This window comes from Siphateles boraxobius, unplaced genomic scaffold (assembly GCF_051911475.1).
Source record: "Siphateles boraxobius isolate OS27281-9 unplaced genomic scaffold, OSU_SipBor_1 15, whole genome shotgun sequence".
Lineage (NCBI taxonomy): Eukaryota > Metazoa > Chordata > Actinopteri > Cypriniformes > Leuciscidae > Siphateles > Siphateles boraxobius.
Genome location: NW_027508755.1, coordinates 2135001 through 2146070, shown reverse-complemented (window position 1 = coordinate 2146070; position 11070 = coordinate 2135001). Strand labels below are relative to the sequence as shown.

Genomic DNA, 11070 nt, shown 5'->3' with positions numbered 1-11070 from the left:
TTTTTACAATATAGTAATAAAAAAAATTGCACAAAAAGACCATGAGGGTAATATATTATTTTATTTAACATTAATGTTAGGGAACTAAACTACTGTAACACCGACGTTTACAGGAAGTAGAAGTTGACAACATCCGGTCGCGAGCGCATCTTGGGTAACAGTAGGGTGTAGGATGATGATGATGATGATGATGATGATGATGATGATGATGATGATGATGATGATAATTTCAGCTGATGTGAGATGAGGACTGTCGTCAGGTCAGACGCTCGCTGTAACGCACGCTCGCTCATCATGTGTCGCGTGTGAGGGGCGTTAGCAGGGAAGCGTCCTCTTATGGCGGCTCTGGCGCATCTGGTGCTGCGTGTGTCGGGCTCGTACGGGCTGTTTTCTAAAGGGCTCAGCCGGACTCTGCTCATCTTCTTCGATCTCGCCTGGAGACTCAGACTTAGATTCCCATATCTCTATGTTATCGCCTCCATGATGTTCAACGTGCGACTACAGGTGCGAGTCCATCTATCTATCTATCTATCTATCTATCTATCTATCTATCTATCTATCTATCTCTATCTATCTGTCTGTCTGTCTGTCTGTTTTTCTGTCTATCTGCCTATATTGATGTCTATCTGTCTGTTTATCTGCCTGTCTGTCTTTTTATCTACATTTCTATCTGTCTATCTGTCTTTCTGCCAGTCTGTCTATCTATCTGTCTGTATGCCTGTCTGTCTATCTATCTGTCTGTATGCCTGTCTGTCTATCTATCTGTCTGCCTGTCTATCTGTCTATCTATATATATATGTCTATCTGTCTGTCTGCCTGTGTGTCTGTCTGTCTGCCTGTCTGTCTATCTGTCTGTCTGCCTGTCTATATGTCTATCTCTCTGTCTATATGCCTGTCTATCTGTCTGCCTGTCTGTCTATATGTCTATCTCTCTGTTTATCTGCCTGTCTATCTATCCATCTGCCTGTCTATCTGTCTGCCTATCTATCTATCTATCTATCTATCTATCTATCTATCTGCCTGTCTATCTGTCTGTCTGCCTGCCTGTCTGTCTATCTATTTATCTATCTATCTATTTATCTGCCTGTCTATCTATCTATCTGTCTATCTATCTGTCTATCTATCTATCTGTCTGTCTATCTATCTATCTGCCTATTTATCTATCTATCTATCTATCTATCTATCTATCTGTCTGTCTGTCTATCCATCTATCTGCCTGACTGTCTGTTTTTCTGTCTATCTGCCTATATTGATGTCTATCTGTCTGTTTATCTGCCTGTCTGTCTTTCTGTCTATTTGCCTGTCTATCTTTTTATCTACATTTCTATCTGTCTATATATCTGTCTATCTGTCTTTCTGCCTGTCTGTCTATCTATCTGTCTGTATGCCTGTCTGTCTATCTATCTGTCTGCCTGTCTATCTGTCTATCTATTTTTCTATCTGTCTGTCTGCCTGTGTGTCTGTCTGCCTGTCTGTCTATCTGTCTGTCTGCCTGTCTGTCTATCTATATGTATATCTGTCTGCCTGTCTATATGTCTATCTCTCTGACTATATGCCTGTCTATCTATCCATCTGCCTGCCTGTCTATCTGTCTGTCTGCCTGTCTGTCTATCTATCTATCTATCTATCTATCTATCTATCTATCTATCTATCTATCTATCTATCTATCTGTCTGTCTGTCTATCCATCTATCTGCCTGACTGTCTGTTTTTCTGTCTATCTGCCTATATTGATGTCTATCTGTCTGTTTATCTGCCTGTCTGTCTTTCTGTCTATTTGCCTGTCTATCTTTTTATCTACATTTCTATCTGTCTATATATCTGTCTATCTGTCTTTCTGCCTGTCTGTCTGTCTATCTATCTGTCTGCCTGTCTATCTGTCTATCTAAATGTATATCTGTCTGTCTGCCTGTGTGTCTGTCTGCCTGTCTGTCTATCTGTCTGTCTGCCTGTCTGTCTATCTATATGTATATCTGTCTGCCTGTCTATATGTCTATCTCTCTGTCTATATGCCTGTCTATCTATCCATCTGCCTGTCTATCTGTCTGTCTGTCTGTCTGTCTGTCTGTCTATCTGCCTATCTATCTATCTATCTATCTATCTATCTATCTATCTATCTATCTGTCTGTCTGTCTATCTATCTATCTGCCTGTCTATCTATCTATCTATCTATCTATCTATCTATCTATCTGTCTGTCTGTCTGTCTGTCTGTCTGTCTGTCTGTCTGTCTGTCTGTCTGTCTATCTATCTATCTGCCTATCTATCTGCCTATCTATCTATCTATCTATCTATCTATCTATCTATCTATCTGTCTGTCTGTCTGTCTGTCTGTCTGTCTATCCATCTATCTGCCTGACTGTCTGTTTTTCTGTCTATCTGCCTATATTGATGTCTATCTGTCTGTTTATCTGCCTGTCTGTCTTTCTGTCTATTTGCCTGTCTATCTTTTTATCTACATTTCTATCTGTCTATATATCTGTCTTTCTGCCTGTCTGTCTATCTATCTGTCTGTATGCCTGTCTGTCTATCTATCTGTCTGCCTGTCTATCTGTCTATCTATTTGTCTATCTGTCTGTCTGCCTGTGTGTCTGTCTGCCTGTCTGTCTATCTGTCTGTCTGCCTGTCTGTCTATCTGTCTGTCTGCCTGTCTGTCTATCTATATGTATATCTGTCTGCCTGTCTATATGTCTATCTCTCTGTCTATATGCCTGTCTATCTATCCATCTGCCTGCCTGTCTATCTGTCTGCCTGTCTGTCTGTCTATCTATCTATCTATCTATCTATCTATCTATCTATCTATCTATCTATCTATCTATCTATCTATCTATCTATCTATCTATCTGTCTGTCTGTCTGTCTGTCTGTGTGTCTGTCTGTCTATCCATCTATCTGCCTGACTGTCTGTTTTTCTGTCTATCTGCCTATATTGATGTCTATCTGTCTGTTTATCTGCCTGTCTGTCTTTCTGTCTATTTGCCTGTCTATCTTTTTATCTACATTTCTATCCGTCTATATATCTGTCTATCTGTCTTTCTGCCTGTCTGTCTATCTATCTGTCTGCCTGTCTATCTGTCTATCTAAATGTATATCTGTCTGTCTGCCTGTGTGTCTGTCTGCCTGTCTGTCTATCTGTCTGTCTGCCTGTCTGTCTATCTATATGTATATCTGTCTGCCTGTCTATATGTCTATCTCTCTGTCTATATGCCTGTCTATCTATCCATCTGCCTGTCTATCTGTCTGTCTGTCTATCTGTCTGTCTGTCTGTCTATCTATCTATCTGCCTATCTATCTATCTATCTATCTATCTATCTATCTATCTATCTGTCTGTCTGTCTGTCTGTCTGTCTGTCTGTCTATCTATCTGCCTATCTATCTATCTGTCTGTCTGTCTGTCTGTCTGTCTGTCTGTCTATCCATCTATCTGCCTGACTGTCTGTTTTTCTGTCTATCTGCCTATATTGATGTCTATCTGTCTGTTTATCTGCCTGTCTGTCTTTCTGTCTATTTGCCTGTCTATCTTTTTATCTACATTTCTATCTGTCTATATATCTGTCTATCTGTCTTTCTGCCTGTCTGTCTATCTATCTGTCTGTATGCCTGTCTGTCTATCTATCTGTCTGCCTGTCTATCTGTCTATCTATTTGTCTATCTGTCTGTCTGCCTGTGTGTCTGTCTGTCTGCCTGTCTGTCTATCTGTCTGTCTGCCTGTCTGTCTATCTATATGTATATCTGTCTGCCTGTCTATATGTCTATCTCTCTGTCTATATGCCTGTCTATCTATCCATCTGCCTGTCTATCTGTCTGTCTGCCTGTCTGTCTGTCTGTCTGTCTATCTATCTATCTATCTGTCTGTCTGTCTATCCATCTATCTGCCTGACTGTCTGTTTTTCTGTCTATCTACCTATATTGATGTCTATCTGTCTGTTTATCTGCCTGTCTGTCTTTCTGTCTATTTGCCTGTCTATCTTTTTATCTACATTTCTATCTGTCTATATATCTGTCTGTCTGTCTTTCTGCCTGTCTGTCTATCTATCTGTCTGTATGCCTGTCTGTCTATCTATCTGTCTGCCTGTCTATCTGTCTATCTATATGTCTATCTGTCTGTCTGCCTGTGTGTCTGTCTGTCTGTCTGTCTATCTGTCTGTCTGCCTGTCTGTCTATCTATATGTATATCTGTCTGCCTGTCTATATGTCTATCTCTCTGTCTATATGCCTGTCTATCTGTCTGCCTGTCTGTCTATATGTCTATCTCTCTGTTTATCTGCCTGTCTATCTATCCATCTGCCTGTCTATCTGTCTGTCTGCCTGTCTGTCTGTCTCTCTGCCTGTCTATCTATCCATCTGCCTGTCTATCTGTCTGTCTGCCTGTCTATCTATCCATCTGCCTGTCTATCTGTCTGTCTGTCTGCCTGTCTGTCTATCTATCTATCTGTCTGTCTGCCTGTCTGTCTGTCTATCTATCTATCTATCTATCTATCTATTTATCTGCCTGTCTATCTGCCTGTCTATCTATCTATCTATCTGTCTATCTGTCTATCTGCCTGTCTATCTATCTATCTGTCTATCTATCTGTCTATCTGTCTGTCTGCCTGTCTATCTATCTATATGCCTGTCTATCTGTCTATCTGCCTGTCTATCTATCTATCTGTCTATCTATCTGTCTATCTGTCTGTCTGCCTGTGTATCTATCTGTCTATCTGTCTGTCTGCCTGTCTATCTATCTATCTATCTATCTATCTATCTATCTATCTATCTATCTATCTATCTATCTATCTATCTATCTATCTATCTGTCTGTCTATCTGTCTATCTGCCTGTCTATCTATCTATCTGTCTATCTATCTATCTATCTATCTGTCTGTCTATCTATCTATCTATCTATCTATCTATCTATCTATCTATCTATCTATCTATCTATCTATCTATCTATCTATCTATCTATCTATCTATCTATCTATCTGTCTGTCTATCTGTCTATCTGCCTGTCTATCTATCTATCTGTCTATCTATCTGTCTATCTATCTATCTATCTATCTATCTATCTGTCTGTCTATCTGTCTATCTGTCTATCTATCTATCTATCTGTCTGTCTATCTGTCTATCTATCTGTCTATCTATCTGTCTATCTGTCTGCCTGTCTATCTATCTATCTATCTGTCTATCTATCTGTCTATCTATCTGTCTGTCTGCCTGTGTGTCTGTCTGTCTGTCTATCTGTCTGTCTGCCTGTGTGTCTATCTATCTATCTGTCTGTCTGTCTATATGTCTATCTCTCTGTCTATATGCCTGTCTATCTGTCTGTCTATCTCTCTGTTTATCTGCCTGTCTATCTATCCATCTGCCTGTCTATCTGTCTGTCTGCCTGTGTATCTATCCATCTGTCTGTCTATCTGTCTGTCTGCCTGCCTGTCTGTCTATCTATCTATCTATTTATCTATCTATCTATCTATCTATCTGTCTATCGATCTATCTATCTGCCTGTCTATCTGTCTGTCTGCCTGTCTGTCTGTCTATCTATCTATCTATCTATCTATCTATCTATCTATCTATCTATCTATCTATCTATCTATCTATCTATCTATCTATCTATCTATCTATCTATCTATCTGCCTGTCTATCTATCTGCCTGTCTATCTGTCTGCCTGTCTATCTATCTGTCTATCTATCTGTCTATCTGTCTGTCTGTCTGTCTGTCTGTCTGTCTGTCTGTCTGTCTGTTTACATGTCATTCAGTGTCTGTTTTTATGACCATTATTTGATTAACTTCAATTTAGACACACTGTTTAAAAAGTAAAGATTTGTATGAAATAAAGCTATAATTTGACCCATTTTAGTTGAGAGGATCATGTTAGTCCTCGTTTCCCTGTCCTGTAACTGGAGCTGAGCATATTTCTGCACAGTTCTCAGTGTTGAGTTCTCACAGATCTCTGTCCCTCTTCCAGGTCCACATTGAGATCCATTGATTGACACTGAACACCAGTTTCTGGACTCCACCTGTGACTGGGACACACACACACACACACACACACCAGCACGAGCTGAATGCAACACCACAGACAATTATTATATGGACATCGGCTTCATCGCAGGAGATTAACTGGAATGTATGATGATGCGTTTCTCACGTATGACTTTCTGTACTTTATACAGATAAATACCTCATTCTCAGCCCAGATTTACCCATGATGCTCAGAATGACACGATAGACGTTGCTGAGCTCCAGCGTGCTTCTGACACGGACAGAGTGCATGATTATGTACAATGTGGCTTTTTCGCACATTAATCTTTTAAATTTTGATTAATAAATTGGTTTTGTTTAGTCTGTTGGCATGAAAACTCACAGTGACTGCATCGCACACCTCCATCACTGTTACACAAAACTACAGGGATTTGTACATATGTAGATGGATTTATTTGTTTGTGTTTTTGTTTTATTATTAAAATCTGTGCATTATTTTGGGAGGATTGTGAATGTACTATGATTTAAAACTGACAATAAATTATGAAGAGATATTTTGTCATGCCCTGCGACTGAGGTGTTTCTTTTTTACTTTATTACTGTAAATGCGAGTTCAATACAAGTTAAAAAGGTCATATGATGCTGTTATAAAAGTTCATTATTTTGTTTATTGGGTGTAATAAGCGTTACGCCGAACTTCTCATGAACAAAGTCTTCTCCACTGAAACAACTTTATGTCCTGAAGTGACAACATAGAGTTTAAATATGTCCTGAAGTGTACATGATGAATGTAAATGAAGCGTAAAGCTGGAGTTATTCTCTCCCAGGTTCAGGAAGTTATCCTGAAATAACCAGTAGATGTTACTTAAGTTACTTAACACACACACACACACATACAAACACACACTCTCACACATACTCATTCACTGACTCACATACACACACACAAACACTTACACTCACTCACATACACACACTTACACTCACTCACACACTCACTTACATACACTTACACTCAATCACACACAAACACACACACACTCACACTCACTCACACACACACACACAATGGCCATCAGAAGGGACAGAAACTGCAGTTCCTCAGACACACGACACACACACACATACAAACACACACAAACTCATTCACTGACTCACATACACACACAAACACTTACACTCACTCACATACACACACTTACACTCACTCACACACTCACTTACATACACTTACACTCAATCACACACAAACACACACACACTCACTCTCACTCACACACACACACACAATGGCCATCAGAAGGGACAGAAACTGCAGTTCCTCAGACACACGACACACACACACATACAAACACACACAAACTCATTCACTGACTCACATACACACACAAACACTTACATTCACTCACACACACTTACATACATACACACACTTACACACACACACACACACACACACACACACACAATCACTCAAATACACGCACACACTGGCCATCAGAAGGGACAGAAACTGCAGTTCCTCAGTCACACGAGGGCAGTGTTTTACTCTCTCTCACACACACACACACACACACACACACACACACAGGAACTGTAGTGTAGCTCTTCACACACACACACACACACATGTTTGATGAGTTGAGGGGTGTCACTTCCTGATCACACAGAGCTCGGCTGCTCAGTCTGAGTTCATCATCTGCTGGCCTCCTCCTCCACCGCACACATCCTAATCACACATGAGAATAACATGTCCTCTGTCTTCAGTTCTGTAGAGGGAAAATAGCAGGTGTAGAAAACGGATGGACGCTTTTGGATGTTTAAAATGAGCTGGTCTTTTGAGTATATTGTACATTTCAGATGGACTCTTAAGCTGCACCAATTCTTAATTATGTGTGGTTTCCTTTGTGTTGTCACATCTTTGAGCTGGTTCATGACAGTGACCATGAGGTCTTATCTTCACAGTTCTGCAAGCTAAGCGTACTCATTCAAACCGCATTTACATTCAAAGCAAATTTGCAGCGCTGCATGTAAGAGAGACAAAAAGTCTCCTCCTGTCGAGAAAAGCTTGAACTGAACCTTTTCTCAACAGGAGACTTTTTGTCTCTCTTACATGTATGGCGTTATATGTGTGCCTCAATCCTCAGCGAGTAATTGTAAGTTTTGAGCACAGAGAACTATATTTTGCAAGCACAGTGCATTATATTTTGAATAGAAATTAGCAATCGCAAAAAAAGAAAAAATTCGTTTGAGCAAAGAAAAACGATTCCGTGCTCAATAAATGTATTTGCTATTATCCATATTAACATGCAATAAAAACCCCTCTCACGCAGTTTACAGGTGCTCTCTCAAACTTATTCTCTGTACTCCTGTCAAGTCCCCTCTCTCTCTCTCTCTCTCTCTCTCTCTCTCTCTCTCTCTCTCTCTCTCTCTCTATTAATTATAAAATATGGTTAATATGGACGTTATGCACGTTAATATGCACATTAATATGGATAATAGCACATACATTTATTGAGCACGGAATCGTTAATCATTTTTTAAGACAGTTTTCATACAGTAACTTTGTATACATGCAGGTTATGCATTCAATTTAATAGTGATAAAATAAAATTCTGTATCAAAACTTATAGACAAGACAAGTAGTTTGTTTAGGCATGGTTTGTAAGGAATTACAAACCTGCGCACATATAATCAAACGCAAATAACTATAGAATCAATTCTTAATGCTCATGTGAACGCCATCAGCGTCTATCACAGGTTCACGTTTAAAGTCTGTTTAGAGAGAACGGTGTCGTCTTAGCGGCCCCTAATTTAATAACAAATGATCATTTAGACGGAAGTGAATCAATCAAAACTAACTTTAGCTGGAAAAAACATTTTTCAAGAACCACTATAAAACTAAACCAATCTCTGTTACCTTAAATTATATCTTTATCTCTGTAAAGCTGCTTTGTTAAAAGCGCTATAAAAATGAGGATGACTTTACTTTAAATACAGATGACATGGGCAATAATACAATGTATTACAACATTTCAAATCTTGTTATTCATTTAAACATTTTAATTCAGATCCAGTTTAACAATGACACAACTGCAAGGGTTCATTTCTATGCAGCTAGTGTTTATTTCTCTTAAACACTTGTTGCACAGTAGAAAATCTACACCTCAATTTGAGATTGTCGAGAAATGTCATTGTTAACAAATACATCCACATTCACATTAATCTTGGTTAAAGATCATTTGCAGGATTTAAAATGGTGCATCTTAAATTTTACATGTTTTGTTAACTGTATGCAAACAAGTGAAAGCGTTTACTTCGTAAAAAGAGAACAATTCAACTTGGAAACATTCTTCTTTGTACTCTTCACTTTATAGACCACATCACATGGAAGATCTGGATGCATTGAACTGTTCTTTATCTCTACGACTTTAAAGACCTCATAGGGAGGAATCAGCACTTCTCTTTCGTTCTCACACTCAAAAAAATGATTCAAGCCCTTCTTAGAGGTGACACATTTAAATCTAATTTGCTTTATTTAAATAAATCTATTTAAGATCATATGTGTAAATATATTTAATTGGTTTAACTAAAAAATTATTAATAGCTCCACTCAAAAAAAATATTCATTGGATGAACTCAATTAAGTTGTGGGCAGGATTTCCATCCAATAAATATATGTAGCCCCAACTCAATCTGAGTACATCCATTCAACAGAATGTAAATCAGTTAGCCTGACTCATTTGTAATAAATAGATGCAAAAGCATATAAACGAGAGAGGCTAGCATATTTTTAACAAATACTTATCACTAACCAGAATGACTTTATTTCTGTCAGGCGTCTACAAATGTTTTATTGAGAATTAACAGGGGTTTAACTCTATGTTTTCCATTTGAAGTCACCATAACAGTGATCAATGATTCCATTAGTTGGGCTCTTAACTCTTATTATATCTATTGTCTTTTTTGCTGCTGTGACAGTGTGTTTGTTAAACACATTTTGAGCAGCAAAGAAAGCTAAAGTGAAATGAGATCAGCTGATGATGGTTGATGGTTTTATAATCATCATGAACCAGACTGATTCACTGAGGTATTTTAATCTAACAATTATGTTTTTTTTCACAACAAACCTTGTTACTGCAGCATGAGATCAAGCATTATTATAACAATAAGTTTGAAAACTTTAACGAACATGAGCACAAAAAATCAGTTTCTGATGACACACACAGACATCAACAATCAGCGTATGAATCTCAACAATGGTGACAATCACAAATATTTAGATAAACAGATTAATTCAGAACATCACTGAAAAGCTACTAATTCACAACAAACACAACAGCAAAAAATAAAAGCAAATATTTAGAATCAAACAAAATTATAGGACAGTTCAGCTGCATAATTTATTCATGTTGCAATGCATGCTGGGAGTTTTGTACTATGGTGGTACCCAGCATGCATTGCAGCAAAGTACTTTTGATTGTCACCATTGTTGAGATTCATACGCTGATTGTTGATGTCTGTGTGTGTCATCAGAAACAGACTTTTTGTGCTCATGTTCGTTAAAGTCTTCAAACTTAGTGTTATAATATTCCTTGATCTCATGCTGCAGTAACACAAGGTATGTGTTGTGAAAAAAAACGTGAAAACATAATGGTTAGATTATAAACCTCAGTAAATCATTCTGTTTCATAATGATTATAAAAACATCAACAGGTAACCATCATCAGCTGATCTCATTTCACTTTAGCTTACTTTGCTGCTCCAAATGTGTTTAACAAACACACTGTCACAGCAGCCTAAAAAGACAATAGATATAATAAGAGTTAAGAGCCCAACTAATGGAAACACTCATCACTGTTATGGTAACTTTAAATGGAAAACATAGTTATAAACCCCTGTTAATTTTCAATAAAACTTTTGTAGACATCTGACAGAAATAAAGTCAGTCTGGTTAGTAATAAGTATTTGATAGAAATAAGTTAATCAAGTCACTCATTTATATTCTTTTGCATCTATTTGATACAAATGAGTTAGGTTAACTAATTTACATTCTGTTGAATGGATGTACTCAGTTTGAGTTGGGGCTACATATATTTATTGGATGGAAATC

The 11070-nt window shown here is 38.0% G+C and overlaps 1 protein-coding gene and 1 pseudogene across 2 annotated transcripts in view; one reads left to right on the top strand and one right to left on the bottom strand.

The window, feature by feature from the left end:
- The first annotated feature begins 207 nt into the window (after nucleotides 1–207).
- On the top strand, nucleotides 208–6522 carry smim10l3 (small integral membrane protein 10 like 3). The gene is made up of 2 exons (XM_077230560.1): nucleotides 208–504; nucleotides 5941–6522. Exons 1-2 carry the CDS (start codon nucleotides 337–339, stop codon nucleotides 5959–5961), a joined length of 189 nt encoding a protein of 62 aa, XP_077086675.1. The 5' UTR covers nucleotides 208–336; the 3' UTR covers nucleotides 5962–6522.
- A 2460-nt stretch (nucleotides 6523–8982) lies between these two features.
- Nucleotides 8983–11070, bottom strand: part of LOC143738586 (GPI-linked NAD(P)(+)--arginine ADP-ribosyltransferase 1-like) — a 2979-nt pseudogene continuing 891 nt past the window's right edge. The window contains exon 3 of the transcript XR_013203916.1: nucleotides 8983–9459. The product of XR_013203916.1 is annotated as a GPI-linked NAD(P)(+)--arginine ADP-ribosyltransferase 1-like (transcript). The remainder of the gene's footprint in view (nucleotides 9460–11070) is intronic.